Here is a 14,993-nt window from a genome sequence, read left to right on the forward strand (position 1 = left end):
GGGCCAGGGCGGGAGGTGCGGGGGGCAGGAGGCCGGGGTGGCGCGGGGCAGCGCGGCCAAGCTTCGGTGGCCCCGGTGGCCCCGGTGCTAAGCCCAGGGCACCTGCCGGGGGCCGGCCGGCACAGGCGGCTGTGGCCAGGGGAGGGCAGAGCAGGGGGCCCAGCCCCATGCTGCTCCCCTGGGCACGGGGGGGCTTCCACCTCCTGCTGCACGCACGGGACGAGCAGACCGGGCAGGGAAGCAGCGCGTCCACGCGTGCACAACCCCCTGGAGGCATTTGCACAAAAACAAGTGACTGCACAAACCCACCGCGTTCACACGGATGTGCACAAAGCCACGGCCACCCCACGGGGGTGGAGGGGGGGATGCTCCAGGCACCCACGGGACGGCCGAGCGGCACCTCCGAGCCCAGCACCTCCCAGGGAGGCCCTGGCCGAGCCCCCCTGCCCGTCCCCGCTCCGTCCCCGGCCCCACCACGGGCCGGGAGCTGCAGCGGCTGCGTGGCCGTGGGGCTGCGGCCCCTCGGGGCTCTGCCCACACCTCGCGGGTTCCTTCCCCTCCTCGCCTCGCCCCGTGCCGGCCCCAGGTCGCTGCGCACGCACGGTGCCGCACGGTGACACACTTTTCTGAGTAACTTTCACAGGCACGCCGTGTAAACAAGCTGTGAGTCAGCGGCCGGCCGCCCGTGCGGTTTCCCCAGCGTAAACGCTTCCTCTGCCGCGGGGGAAGGCAGGGAGCAAACCCAGCCCGGAGGGGAGAGCCGGCAGCTCCGCAAAGCGTGAGGAAGCCGTGTGGGGCTGAGCCGGGTCCAGCGGGGCCGAATGCCAGCACAAATCCTCCCGGTCGGCAAAGCGGCTCCGCGGAGGGGCCGGGAAGGCTCTGCCCAACGCCGCTCCAGCAGCAACGTGTGGGCAAGGGGGGGGCTCGCACCCACGCCACTGTGGCCACTCGAAGCCACCCGAGGGAGCGGGGTGACCCATGGTGTCCTGTGGGCACGGCCAGGCTGATGCCGACCCTGGCCCCTGCAGTGGTGCGAGGAGGGGGGAGCGGGGCCGGGGCACCCGGGGACCCAGGGGCTTGGCCAGGGAGGGGCAGAGGCGCTGCGGGGCCCGTCCCCCCCACAGAGCCCCGTCTGCCCCGCAGCTCCCTTCAGCCGAGCAGCCTGATTGCTTACATAGCCCAGGCTTGCAGTAAGTAGAAAAACATGTTTTTCGCATTAAAATTTCCCTTGAAAAACAATGGTTTAAATTAAGCGTAGGAAAAGAAAAGCGAAGAATCCAAAAAGAAAGAGAAAAAAAGAAAAAAAAAAAGTAGAAGAAGAAAAAGGGAAATTTTTGGTGGAGCCCAAAAGCAGTCCCCTGAGACCCAGAACTTTCCCCCGGGCTCGCAGAGCTCCCGGAGGCAGGTGGGCTCCTGCTCCACGCCGCAGCCCGCGGCCCCCGGGGGCTGCTGGAGGCCGGGCTGGAGGCTGGAGGCTGCGTGGGGAGCCGGCAGGGAGTCAGCACCCCCGGCCCCTGGCATGGCCGAGCCGTGGTGGTGCTGAGCACCGGGCTCAGCCCCTCCGCGGGCGCTGCCAGACGCTGCCGGGGCGGCATCCAGACCTGCGGGGCGGAAGGCTGGGGAGGGCGAGGTGGGGGATGCAAATCGTCTGATCTGTCTGCGAGCGAATTCAAAGGGAGGCCGATTCAAATCCGCCGTGACACGACTGGTTCGGGGCTGGCAGACGATCCCTGCAGTGCTTGTAACAAATCTCGCCGCTTTCCTTTGAGTGGCCTCCAATTTATTAATTAAAATAGGCAATTATATATAATCTGGGTGGAGGGGAGCAGGGAGACCAGCTGCACCAGTTATTCTCCCTCGGCAGGCGGGGCGCGGGGAAGGCACCGGGGAGCGAGCGCTCCCCAGGACCCGGGGCAGGGCGCAGGATGGGGCCCGTGCCCGGAGCTGCCCCCGGTCCCCGGCCCGACACGCCTGGGCGAGGAGAGCCAGGCAGCGGGGATTTCGTTCCAGCAACCGCTTGATTTAAGAAGACAGGGCCCAGAGGCCAGGGCGGTTTAGCAAATGACCTGCCCACGTCACCGGGGAGGTGGTAGCAGAGATGGAACCGAGCCCGAAGTCAGCCGGGATCTGCTGGGAGCGCTCGCTCTGCCTGCCCTTCCTTGGGAGGCAGGAGCGTGGGGGCTAGAGAGGGAGCCCAGACCCCTTCCAAGCATCCTCACCCACCCCCCCTGTGCTCTGAGATGGGAACACCACAGGCAGGAGACCCCTGGCTTCTGCAGAGCACCGGGAGCGTGGTGCGGGCGGAGAGGGAGTGCCACGGGGAACACGTCTGTGCAGCGCGATGTCTGCGCGCAACATCTGCATGTCTGGGATTTATCCAAGCACTGCAGAGCTCGTGTCAGCAAATCCCGCGGTCAGAAGGATTTATCCAGAGTTTGTTCCTCTCTGCCGGGCACGCTCACGCGGGACGGCCCCGGCGCTGGGGCTCCTCCGCCCACCGACCACCCCGGTGTGACGGGCGCTGGACCCCGGTGCCACCGGCACGGTGCCACATTGAGCCCAGCCGTGCGGCGCAGCGGGTCCTGCCCAGCCCATGTGCCCGGTGCACACGGACACACGGACACTCACCCGCACGCACAGGCCTGTGCTGAGCCAGAGCTGGAGCCCGTGGCCGCCCCCCAGCAGCGCCTGGCACGGTGGCACCGCCGGCATTAAGTAACGTCTCGGGCGGTGAGCTCATCGCCAACACCCACGGCCGGGTGCTGCGAGTGGCCGCGGGTGGCCCCGGCCCTGCCTAACCCCGCCGGGCGCCCTGGGACCGCGCCACCGCATCCGCACCGGCTGCGGGAACGCTCCCTGCCCCGGGGCCGGCAGGCACCGTGCGCCTGGGCACAGGGCACCGCTGCCTGGGCCGGCTCCCATGTGAACGCCAGCCCGCCTCCTCCTCCTCCTCCTCCTCCTCCTCCTCCTCCTCCTCCTCCTCCTCCTCCTCCTCCTCCTCCTCCTCCTGCTCCGATCCCGGGAGCAGCACCGCTCTCTTTGCCTTTCCCTTGATGCCCAGGCTGCAGCTCCTGCCGGGCCCCGTGCTGACCCCGCTCGCAGGGGAGGCCGCCAGCCCCGCGCCCCAACACCCAGGGGTCTCGCTGTGGGGCCGATGCACGCACAAGTTCCCGGGAATCCAAATCCCTGGGCTGGGATCACGGAGGGGCACACGTCCCCCTGCCCCCTCCGCATAGCCCCATGTGCCTCCCACCCCATCCCACCCCATCCCACCCCACCCCACCCCCTCGGGCAATGGCCCCAGGATGTTTCCCGCTGCCCTCGGCCTCCCCCCGTCCCCGAGCGGGGCGGCTGCTCTGCGTGCCCGGGGATGGGGCCGTGCCTGGCGCTGACTCGCCGTTAATTTGGGAGGTGTCACCCCCCCGTCAGGGCTCTGGGGTGGGGGCCGCTGCCGCCTCCTGCAGCGCCGTGGGAAAATCTCCGCAGCCGCTGGCCCCGCGGGGTGACTCAAAATTCCGACCGGAGCCGGGCTGCCCCGGGGCAGTGTGGGGGGGGCACGGCCGGCTCCACAAACCTCAGCCCCGGGGTGCGCCCCCCCCCGCGCCCCCCTCCCCGGGCACACGTCGGGCTCCCGGGGCCGGGGCTGCCCTCGGGAGGGAGCTCGGCGCGGCCCCGGGGCAGGGGCTGGGGTCGGGGGGGGTGAAACGAGCGGGGGGGGGCACGGCCCCGGCATGGGTGGGCGCCTCCCTCCGGTGATGGGGGGGGAGCAGCCATGGGACGTGCCTGCAGAGCCCCGCAGCCCCCCAGCACCCCCATATCCCCGCACCCCCTCCCCACACCCTCACCCCGCACCCCCCCGCCGCCGCTCCCGCCCCGCCGCCGCGCCCCCCCCCGGCGGCAGCGCAGCCCGGGCCGGGCCCGGTACCGCCGGGAGCCCCCCCCCGGTGCCCGCCCCGGCCCCGGCCCCGGGAGCCCCCTGCCGGCTGCCTCGTGCACGCGCGTGGGGCGGGGCGGGGGGGGACGGGGACGGGCTATGTCCGGGGGGGGGTCCGGAGCCCCCCCTGCCCCCTCCGGGTGGTTTTTGGGGGAGCGGGGCGCGGGGCCGGGCAGGGCCGGGGGGGGGGGAAATGAACGGGAACGGGACGGGAACGGGGAACGGGAATGGGAACGGGACCGGGACGGGCACAGGAACACGCCCCCGGCCCCGCCCCGTGCATTTGGCCCCGCCCCATCCCCGCCCCTCAGCTCCTCCCCCCGCCCCGCCCCTCTTCCCCCGCGTTCCGCCCGCGCCCCTTTTTGTCCCCTCCCGGCCGCCGTCCCCTCGGCCGCGCGTCGCCGGGCGGGGCGGGGCGGGGCGGGGCGGCGCGGGGGGGGTGGGAAGATGGCGGAGGCGTCCCCGCAGCCCGGCCGCTTCTTCTGCCACTGCTGCGCCGCCGAGATCGCCCCGCGCCTGCCCGTGAGCGGGGCCGGGACCGGGGCCGGGCGGGGGGGCCGGGAGGGGACCGGGCCTAGGGTGGGGGGCGGCCGGGCCCGGCTCCACCCGGCGGCTGCGCGGCCCCGGTGCGGGCCGGGCCGGGCCCTGGGCGCTGCGGCCCCCGGGGGGGTCCCGGGGGGGGGTCCCGGGGGGGTCCCGGGGGGTCCGGGGGGGGTCTCGGGGCCCCGCCGCCGGGGGGAGCCCGCCCGGGCCCCGCCGCCGCTGTCCCGGCCCCGCGCACCCGTCGCGAAGCCTCGGAGGCCGCCCCGCGGCCCGGCCCCGCTCCCTGCGCCGCGCTGGGGCCGCTGCGGGGCCGGGGGGGCTCCGCTGGGGCACGGGCCCCGCCCGGTGCGGCCCCCCCGGCGGTGCGGGGCCGGGCCCCGGGGGCGCTGGGTTTCACTTCCCGGCGGCCGAGCGAGAGCTGGGGGCGGCTGAGGCGCAGCGGCGGCGCCGTGTGCCCCCCCCCGCCAGGGACCGTGCTGATCCCGGCGTCTGGAGCTGTGCGGGAAGGGGAAAAGCCCGGGCTGCCCTCGGGGGGCGAGGGGCGGGGGGCGGGGGGTGGCCCCTGCCTGCTCCCGAGCGTGCCCAGCGCCGTAACCCGTCCCGGTGCGGAGGGAACGGGAAGGGGCCGTGCCCGAGGCCGGGGGAACCGCTCCCAGTTCCCGTGAGCTGCCCGGGGGCTGCGCCCTGCTGACAGCCATGGGGAGGCTCGGGACGGGGCAGGGGCGGTGTTGAAGCCCGGCGTTGTGTGAACCCCACCCGCCCGCTGCTTTCGCACCCGCCGGCCTGGAGGGCTCGGCCCCGCAGGGGGAGTCGCAGCCCCCGTGGGTCCCTCTGGAGGCCTCGCAGCTGCTCGCTGCCCGCCGGCCCCTTATCTGCCGGGCAGACGGGAGCAGCTCCGAGGGCACCGCTGGCGCTGCCGCCTTCTGCGCGCCCTTATCGGCTCCTCCCGCGGCGCCTGGGGCTTATCGGGCCGTGGGGCTCGCTGCTCGCCCTCCCCTCTCTGGGAATCCACCGGCTTTGTTCCGGGTCTCGGCTCAGTGTGAACCCAAAGGGGTGAAGGGGGCTGGGGTTACCCTCAGCGGGTCCTGGTCTCCTCCACACCCAGGGGTCCCGGCCCTTGCACGGGGCCCCCTGCCCGCGGCAGCTGCCCCGGAGGTGTGGTGAGGCCGGGCGTAGCGCAGGTCCCGGAGCTTCCTCCGGTGACTCAGCGGAGCCGAGGCGTTGCTGCTGCTGCCCCGACGTGCCGACGGCCTCGTGCTGCCGGCTGGGGTTTCCTCCCCTGCTCTGGGCTTCTCGCTGCTGACCCCCGGCGTCAGGGGGGACGCGTGGGGAGCTGAGGGAGCTCCTGAGGACACAGGCTGGTTGTTCCCACACCCGCTCTCCTCAGCGTTAAGGCACGAGGGCGGCGCTGGCGTTCTGTGGGAGCGTGAGGCTGGGGCTTTGTGCCTGGCCGAATGCCCCTCTTGTGGCTGCTGGGAGCCCCCGAGGCCGTCAGCTGCAGCCTTCCTGCAGTCCTTCCCCAGCGATGATGCCGTGGTAATTAGCCAATGCTGTGGTAATTAGCCCACGGTGCTGCTCCCTCCTTGGCCTCTCCTGAGGGCAGTTTGGCCCCCTGGGGACGTGGGGCTGCTCCCCGAGCCCACAGCTCTCTGCAGCCCGGCGCTGAGTTCCCCTCTTGGGAGCGCTGGAGGTTTTGCTTTCACTTCGGCCAGCACCACATGGGTTGTTCCCTGGTGCCTTGTGCGTGCTCTGGGTCCGTCAGGATCACCCAAACCTTTTTTAATCCCGACTCCCAGGCAGGGTCAGGCTCAGCGATCTGCCTCGTGAGCCTGGGGGAGGCAAACATCGGCGGCTGGGGGGGCGTTTTGGCTCTGCCAGCCCTGCGTGCTGCCCGCGCTGAGCTGTGTTGGTGACGGACCTGCTCATGGGTTTTGTACAATAACTGCTCTGTCTGTGCTGGCTGGGCGTTTCCCTTTAAAATAAATTTTGCTTTTCCCTTTAAAATAAAGGGAAATGGGGTTTGAGGCTGGCTGCAGCAGTACACAGCCAGACGGTGGGAGGAATGCTGCTGTCTGTGCCGAGTTGCTCTGAGTTACCTTCACTGGGGCAGAGTTCCCTTTCTAGCAGGTACAGAGTGGGGAATCGATCTCCCTTTACGCTGCTGTGAGGCTGATCGAAGAGGTTTCCCGGGCTCAGGGCTGGCTGCCTGCTCTGCCTGTGCAGCAGGAGGGATGCCCCTGCCCACGTGGCCGCGGCGTGGCTCGTCTCGCTGGCTCTGATCGCAGGGAGCGTGCTGCTGAAGGTGTCGCAGCTCTCAGGGAGCTGCCTGGCTCCCCGGGGGCTGGTGCAGGCGCTGTGCCCGTGGCGTGGGGCCGGGGCCGTGGGCTGCAGGGCTCTGCTCTTCCAGGGCACCGTACTGCGGGTGCTCCTCGTGGCTCTTTGCCCACTCTCTTTTCTCACTCTGTTTCTTCTCCCGCAGGACTACATCTGCCCACGGTGTGAATCTGGGTTCATTGAAGAGCTTCCTGAAGAGCCAAGGTAACGTGCTGCTCCCACAGGCTTTTGCAGGGGTGATCCCAACCTGTTTTGTGCTTTTCCTCTTCCTAGGTAAAAGGCACTGCCACTTACTACCTTTTTTTTTTTTTTTTTTTTTTTTTTCCTCTGGCCAGTTTGTGGCCTGTCACCACGGGAGTGCAGCACGTAATTTGTATAGGCAAATCAGCCGGTGCTGGGTGTCGGTGCTGGCAGAGGCTGGGGGTAAACATGGTGATTTAAAACAACAAGAAAAGGCGTTAGAGAGGCTTTCCTTGTGGCACATGTGAAAAGGAGGCCCAGAGGCGACCTCGTTGCTTTCCGCAGCTTCCTGAGCAGGGGAGGCGCCGGTCTCTGCTCCCCGGCCACTGCTGAGCGGCAGGAAGGGCACCAGGCTGCACAGGGGAGGGTCGGACTGGCTGTTAGGGAACATTTCTGTACTGGGAGGGTGGCCCGGCACTGGAACACGTTTCTTGGAGAGGTTCTTGGTGGCCCCGTGCCTGTCGGCACTCCAGAGGCGTTTGGACAATGCCCTCGTGTGCGTTAGCGTTCGGTTAGCCCTGACTTGGTGATCTCTGAGGGTCCCTCCCAGCTGAACTGCTCTGCTCAGACCGTCCCAGAGGAGATTTCAACCACCTGCAGAAGGGAGAGAGCGCGTGGAACTCAGCTTAAAGCACCGGTGGCACCGTGTTTTGGCTGAGCCTTTGGACTCTGCACCGAGGCAGCTGAGATCTGCGTCCACGTGTCTCGCTGCTGACTCTGCAGCGGGGCTGCTCCCCGGCACTGTCAGAGTGGGCGAGGGTAGGAGTGATGTCCTCGTGCCTCAGATGCTTGTGGGACCTCAGCTGGGAGCAGCACGGGTTGGCACACACTCGGTGCAAGGGTTCCCTGCCTGGGGCGTGTGTCAGGCACATCTCGCTGCCTCCCGACTGCTCTTAGAGCTGGGCAGAGCTGCCGTGCACCAGCGGAGGTCTCTGTGCTGACAAGGTGACCTTTTGTTTGCCTCTGCCAACCCGAGAGGTGGAAAATCAGTCCTGGCAGACCCTACCTGTGCTGCTCATTTGCCGTGACCTTGGGGAGAGGCTCTTAATCTCCAAACCTTGGGTTTTGTTACCTACAATGCCAAAATGGGGACCTGGACACTGAGCTGCAAATACTCCTGCAGCTCTCCAAAAGCAGAAGCCTGATGGCATTAGGAGATTTCCTCCTGGCCTGCCCCATTCGGTCACATGCTGCTGCAGCAGAGAAGTTCCTTGGATTTGAGATTAGGCTTAAGCATGTTTGGGTCGTGATGCTGAGGGTTGTGCCCTAAGTCTTCCCTTCCTGGTGCCCCAGGGGGTAGCTGACGTGTTTGAGGTGGGTTGTGCAGGGAATCTTTGCTTGACATCATGCTCCGGTCGCTTCTGTGGCTTCACGGAATTGGAACCTGAAAGTGTTGGGAGAGACAGATGAGGGCACGAGGAACTGAGGGCTGCATGAGGGCAAAATGCAAATTGGTAGGGACAACTAGAAAATGAGCACCCGAGGCAGGCTGCTGTCTGTCTGGGCTGGAGCTGCTCCTGCCACGGGGCAGAAGGGCAGGGAACAGCCCTCTGAGGTCCCTTTCAGCTCTGGCTTTCTGTGCACCGAGCAGCTGTGCCTCTGCTCAGCACGTCAAACTCATGTCCCTTGATCCCCTCTGCTGGGAAGATCTCTGCACAGCACCCTTCTGCTGCTTACCAGCACTCTTCGTTCTTCTCAGAAACACCGACAATGAGACCAGCTCCTCTACATCAACCAGCGACCAGAGCAGGCATCCTTTTGAGGTGAGTCCTTCCTGTCTCTTCAGAAGTCCTCTTGCTGCTGAATTCAATCCACTAACAGAGACGTGCTTCTTTAAATGTTCCTGGGTTGTGATCAAATCTGGGACAGGAGGCGTTAAAGGCATCCCCGTGCTGCTGCTGGAATGGCTGCATGTGGCGTTTTGCTGTGTTTTTAATAGGACCGTCCCTTGTAGCTTATCCTCGTTGTGAGGGGGCTAAGCTGGGAGCTGGGGAGCTGTCTGGGGGTGTTGCTGTGCAGTGGCCTTGGCTTAAAAGGCAGCAGCCACACACAGCAGCTACCGAGGAAGCAGGGGGGCTGTCTTTATTTCTTAGGATCATGTGGAGCTGTCTAGAGGTGGGTGCCCCAGCCCGTGTCGGGGTTGGAATTAAATGATTTAGGGTCCCTTCCAACCCAAACCACTCAGTGTAGTTTCGGGCTGTGTCTGTGCCTCACTAAGCTATTTCTGAGTGTGCACCTGGACCAGCCGAGGCTCGTGAGCTGATCTGAAGAGATCAGTCTTTGTTGGGAGGCTGAGGAGATGCCAGCAGTGAAAACCGAGCTGTTCCTGTTCCCGTTTCAATCTGCTCCTGAATTCTCTCCCCCCAGAACGTGGATCAGCACTTATTCACCTTGCCGCAGGGCTACGGCCAGTTCGCCTTCGGGATTTTCGATGACGGCTTTGAGATTCCGTTCGGGTCCAACGTGCAGTCGGAAGACAACCGGGACTCAGAGAACCGGAGGGAGCGAGAGCACCAGTCCCGGCATCGATACGGCGCCAGGCAGCCCCGCGCTCGCCTCGCCGCACGGCGTGCCGCTGGCAGGCACGAGGGCGTCCCCACGCTGGAAGGGTGAGCGAGGGGCCTGGGGAGGGGGCTCTGCTCCTCCTCGCTGCTGGGCCGGCTGCCAGGCGGGCTGCGTCCTCTCCTCCTCCGTTTGAGGAACGGTCTCTTGAAGACTGCTCTCGGCACAGCCGTGCGCTGTGACCGCCTTTCGCAGGCGTCCGTTTGTAAGATGCGGTTCATGCAGGGTGTTTCGTTCTTCCTTCTATTCCCTCTGACGATGCAGCAGCATCCAGCTGCTCTTTCCATGTCAGATTTCCGGGCTGGGAGCTGGCAGACCTGAATTCTTTTTTAATCCCGGTTTTCTTGTCTTTCAGGATCATTCAGCAGCTGGTCAATGGCATTATTGCACCAACAACAATACCAAACCTAGGACTTGGTCCCTGGTGAGTTAAAGATGGACTCTTCTTTCTGACGCTGTTCCTATTCCCCCCTGAATTTAACTCTGTTCTTATTCTTAAAGGGGAGTCTTGCATTCAAATCCAATGGACTACGCCTGGGGTGCTAATGGCTTGGATGCAATTATCACACAGGTAAGAGTAGCGTTGTCGCGGGGTCTGCAGCGCTCTTGGGCGGTGCTGCAGAATTGTCAGCACCCGCTGTGAAGCAGGGGAGCAACCACTGGAGGTGCAGGCGTGGGAAACAAGGCCCACGGTGCCTCCGCTTGGTAAACGAGCAGATTCTGTGTGCTGCTGAGCTCACATCTTTCTGCCCTGTATGGCCTATTGTTTTTTCAGTTACTAAATCAGTTTGAAAACACTGGACCGCCGCCAGCAGACAAAGAAAAGATCCAGGCCCTCCCCACCATACAGATCACACAGGAGCACGTAGGTGTGTATGTCTCCTCCAGGGAATTGCTCACAAAGAGGTCTGTGAAAATTCTGTTCAGCTCTTTCGTGTGATTTTAATTTTGTCTGCCAATGCCTTCAAGGTCTAAAATGTTTCAAAGAGGGGCGAAAGCTGACATTGCTCTACTCACACAAAGTGAAGAGCAGCGTAGACTGGATGGATTTGCCCTGGGGAGGGAAACTGTTCTGAAAAGTTGAGCGCAGATAGAGATGAGCAAGCACGTGCGCACTGCTGGGCCGGGCTGCAGCTCTGTGCTGGTGTGTGCTGCCAGCTCTGCCAGGCGTGCTGGGTGAGAGCTTATTTATCAATCAGGCAGGCACAAATTGAGCACCAGGTGCTTTGGTATGAGTATGTGCACGTGTACATGCTCTGCTCGTTAAATATGGTTTGTATGTAGTAGGTTGAAGAGGGGAGCAGTGCAGCAGACCCGGGGCAGAGGAAGGTGGAGTGGTGCTGGTAGGGCCTGCAAAGCAACAAGTTCCCCTCCCGGGATGAAGCAGCAGTGGGGGCAGAAGCACAAGAGCTAAATGGGTGGGAAGGGAGAAGGTGATGGGATCCTGAGGGGGTGCTTCAGTTGTCGTTCCCTCCTTTATTGCTTAGCTGTGTTCTGCTTCCCCTTGTGACGCAGATTCTGGGTTAGAGTGTCCCGTGTGTAAAGAAGACTATACAGTTGGGGAAAACGTCCGACAGTTACCTTGCAATCACCTCTTCCACAACAGCTGTATAGTCCCTTGGCTGGAACAGGTTGGTGCCTTCTGCGTGGATCTCATGGGTTTTGCAGCAGCTGGGGGCTTTCTGGTGGTACTGCTCTCTTCTGTGAACATTTCCACACCTCCGTGATGAGGCCTAAGCAGCCTTTCATCAGAGGAAGGAGTGTCACCCTAGCCCTTCCCTTGAGTGTCGCTCCTGTAGCGTGTTTCTAACCATATTTCCCATATTTCTTTTTTTTTTTTTGTCTGCTCTCCAAAGCATGACACGTGTCCTGTGTGCCGGAAAAGCTTAAGTGGACAAAACACTGCCACAAACCCTCCAGGACTCACAGGAATGAACTTCTCCTCCTCCTCTTCCTCCTCTTCCTCCAGCTCACCAAGTAACGAAAACTCATCGAACAACTCATGAATCTTAATCCATACCTCTGTCCCTGGGGCCCTGTCCATTGTCCTTCCTCCCTCCCCAGCCTACGTAAGCAACAAAAGGGGCTTCCAGAGCAGAGCAAGGGGAGGGTGGCGAGGGGGAAGCAGCACCCCCAGAATTCCCTTTTGAGTTCTGAAGACACGGAGACTCTGGGTCCTTCAGAGATGAGAAGCCTCGAGTTCTGTGCTGGGGGGGAAGAGCTCTGTCTAGTAATAAAATGCATCCAATTGCCGCGTGGACTTAAAGCCGTTGCAGTGAAAGGCTGCTGTGCCCCACAGGTGGAAACCCAAGGTGCTGAGCTAGCGGTTGCAATTCTGAATGGAAAGGTTGTTTGTCAGATTCTGAATTTGAGATTTCTTTCTTTCTTTCTTTTGCTCCTCCTCCTCCCCTTGGATACTCTCTCTTCTGCTTTGGAGATTGAAGTCTTTAAAACGAAAGCGTAACGACACTGCCTCCCTCCCAGGATCTCCAGCTGGGGAGGGCAATAGTTGTCACTGAAAAAATGAACTCTTGAAACAGACCCCATTATCCTTCCCTTTCCCCGGCTCGAGTCCCATTTATTTTTCTTTATAACCTTGCCCTTCTGATACTCGACACTGAAAGGGTTTTTATAATTTTAAATTATTACTGCTGTTTAAATAAATGGACGTTTCAGCTCAACGAGACCTTATGCATGATTTGAGGAAAACTACAGGGTAAGCTCTCTGGAGACTGCTGTGCTGAGCCCTCCCCTCTCACCCAGGGGCAGCCTGGGCTTTTCCCAGCCCTCCCGGCGTGCTGGGGGCTCCGGGCACCAGGCTCCAATGTGGCCAGCACCCCTCCGGGCACTGCCAGGCCCTGGGTTGGGGGGCAGCTGGCCACAAGATTGCAGCTGAAAGCATCCTTGCCTGGTGTTTTGTATTTTTTACATCTTCTCCCTGTTGCAGTCCTTCTCTCGGCTCGATGGACTTTTCCACTGTGTTGACACCAGGACTGGGTGCCCGTCAGAGCGAGGACCAGACAAATCTCATTGTGATCAAATAGTAGATAGGAAAACCAAGATTTTGGAGGAAAATGTATTTCAAAGTTACTTAAAATACAGCTGATTAAAAAAGGAGAGAGACAAATACCCAGGTGTTTCACAGTTTCTGTGACAGAGCTGGAGGCTGGAGAATGAGAAGAACGTGAGCGGCGTGGGCAGCGACCTCCCTGCTGCAACCCCTGCTCCGCTGGGTTGGGGGGTGGGGGAAAGGGGATAAAAACCTGGCTCCCCCCAGAGCTCTCCCCAAGGGGCTCTGGTTTCCTTCCTTCTCTGGAACCTCAGCTTTGCGCTGCCAGCTCTGAGGAGCTGGGATCGTGGGCAGGGCTGGCTCCTCGCTGCACGGAGCAGGCAGCACGTGGCCGATGCCTCCTCTTCTACCTCTGCTCCCTGCAGCAGGCGGAGGGCTCCCTGCCCCTGCTGTTTGTGGAAGCGTTGTGTGCTCCGTGTGGCAGGAGGCTTGGCAGCGCTGTGCTCCTGTTTTTCACACCCCTTCCCTGGCCCTGCACCCTCCCGCTGTGCCCAGCTGTTGCTGGGATGAGCACTGCAAGACCTGGGCTTGGTTTTGCCGAGGGCTGCCCTGCCCTGACCTGCCCTGCCCTGCGTGGTGCCTCCTGCCCCTGGTGCCCTGCAGCTCCCCGCTGGCACAGTGACCCGGTGGCCTCGCTGTCCTGGGGCTGGGCCACGGCTCTTGCAGTGTTTGTGTCTCCGGTGACTCAGGAGCAGGAGCTCGGATGTGGCTGCGGTGCAGCAGGAAGAGGGATGAGGAATGAAGGAGGAGCCGAACGCCCCGCGGGCACCGGCGGGTGCTGCCCTGCTGCTGGCAGGGGGCTGGGACGGGGCTGGGGGGGGTCTGGCAGGAGGCAGCCAAGCTCCGCGGGGCCTCCGTTACCTGCCCTTGCCCGGGGCAGGAGGGTTGAGCATCCCTGGCCCCGAGGTTCCCTGCATCTTCCCCAGCCTTTGGCTTCGCGGGTGGTGCCCTGTGAGCAGGCTGAGGGTGTCCGGGGAAGGTGCTGGCCCTGGAAGGGCTCCCCACCCTGCTGCGAGCTTCCCAAGCAGGGCCGTGCCTCCCCACAGCAAGGGGAAGGCGTCGTTCGGCACTTCTTGAACCATTTCACAATAAACGGCAGCTTTGCTGGGGAAAACATCCCCCCTTCAGTCACCGGGAGCGATTTGCTGAGCGACCGTCCCAGAAGGGTTTGGTGTCAGCTTCCCCAGCTCACCCGGGGCCGCTCGGCAGCGCCTATCTCAGCAGGTGCTGCCCCCAGGGTGAGGGTTGATTTCAGGACTGGGGCATCGGGGGCCAGAGCTCGAGCCAGGAGCTTCTGCCCCTGGGATCCTGGGCTCGGGGTGGCGATGGCAGGAGGGTCCCGGGGTGGGGGGGATGCTCCTGCAGCCCCCTGGGAGCTCCACGTGTGGTTTGTACCCGTGTTAAAACGCTTGGGGTGGGTTTTGGGTGGGTGAAGCACTCCTGGGGTCCGTGGCTCCTGCTGCCTGCCCCAGCTGGGGGCTGCTGGCCCGGGGCCGGTGCCCCCCGTGGTCCCCACGGGGCTACCGCAGGGGCCGTCCCCTCCTGCCACCGACTCCGGGAGCTGGTTCGGTGAGAAATGGAACGAGTTTGGTGGTTTTCGCTCGGCCGTCGCTCACCGCTGCCACGTTGACGTGACGAAGTGACCACGCTGCGCAGCGGGGTGCGGCGCGGGGCTATTTCTGGCCCTGCTCCCCTCAGGGCAGGTGCCTGTGCTCGGCGCCACCTCCCCGGCGCCTGGCTCCATCCCTGCCCTCCGGGAGGCCACGGAGCAGCGCCGGGGCTGGGTGGCAGCGGGGGGCTGCCGGGCACGGGTGCAGCCGCGCGGCTCCTGCAGGAGGTCGCGCTCCCACCAGCGCCTTCGCCCAGCGCGAGGCCGGGATGCGCGGCTCTCCCCTTCCTCAGCTGCTTTTTCCAGCTCTGTCCTTTGTGTCGCTGGAACAACAATCGCTCTTTTTTCCGATGGGTGAGGTTTTGGGCTGGGTGCGCCTCCGCCCGCACGCTCAAGGCAGGGCGTGGGTGGGCGAGGAGCGGGGAGGCCACTGGTGGCCGCGGCTCCTGCCCCAGGGCAGCTGCTCGGGGCTGCAGCCACTCAGAAAGGGCCCGCGGCCACCCCCACGGAGCCACCCCCGGCACCAAACCTCCACGACTCAGCCCCTTTGTGTGCCACAAACACAGCTTTAATGTCCACGGGTGCTTGGCCACAAAGCGAACGCAGCCCCGGGACGTCCCAGCCCCAGGGCTGGTGGTGGCTGCTCGGGGTGGGGGGACGGCGGCAGCCCCTGCCCGCGGTGGGCGCGTGCCCCAGCCCCG

The 14,993-nt window shown here is 64.1% G+C and overlaps 1 protein-coding gene across 1 annotated transcript; it reads left to right on the top strand.

The window, feature by feature from the left end:
• Positions 1-4,307: 4,307 nt before the first annotated feature.
• Positions 4,308-12,734, top strand: RNF126 (ring finger protein 126). Its single transcript, XM_082780280.1, has 9 exons — positions 4,308-4,456; positions 6,957-7,015; positions 8,751-8,814; positions 9,419-9,660; positions 9,969-10,037; positions 10,115-10,184; positions 10,389-10,482; positions 11,129-11,244; positions 11,470-12,734. The coding sequence occupies exons 1-9, from the start codon at positions 4,382-4,384 to the stop codon at positions 11,617-11,619; spliced, it is 939 nt and encodes a 312-aa protein (XP_082636406.1). The 5' UTR covers positions 4,308-4,381; the 3' UTR covers positions 11,620-12,734.
• Positions 12,735-14,993: the final 2,259 nt, after the last annotated feature.

The sequence above is a fragment of the Aythya marila genome (genome assembly GCF_965140915.1).
Source record: "Aythya marila genome assembly, chromosome: 27".
NCBI lineage: Eukaryota > Metazoa > Chordata > Aves > Anseriformes > Anatidae > Aythya > Aythya marila.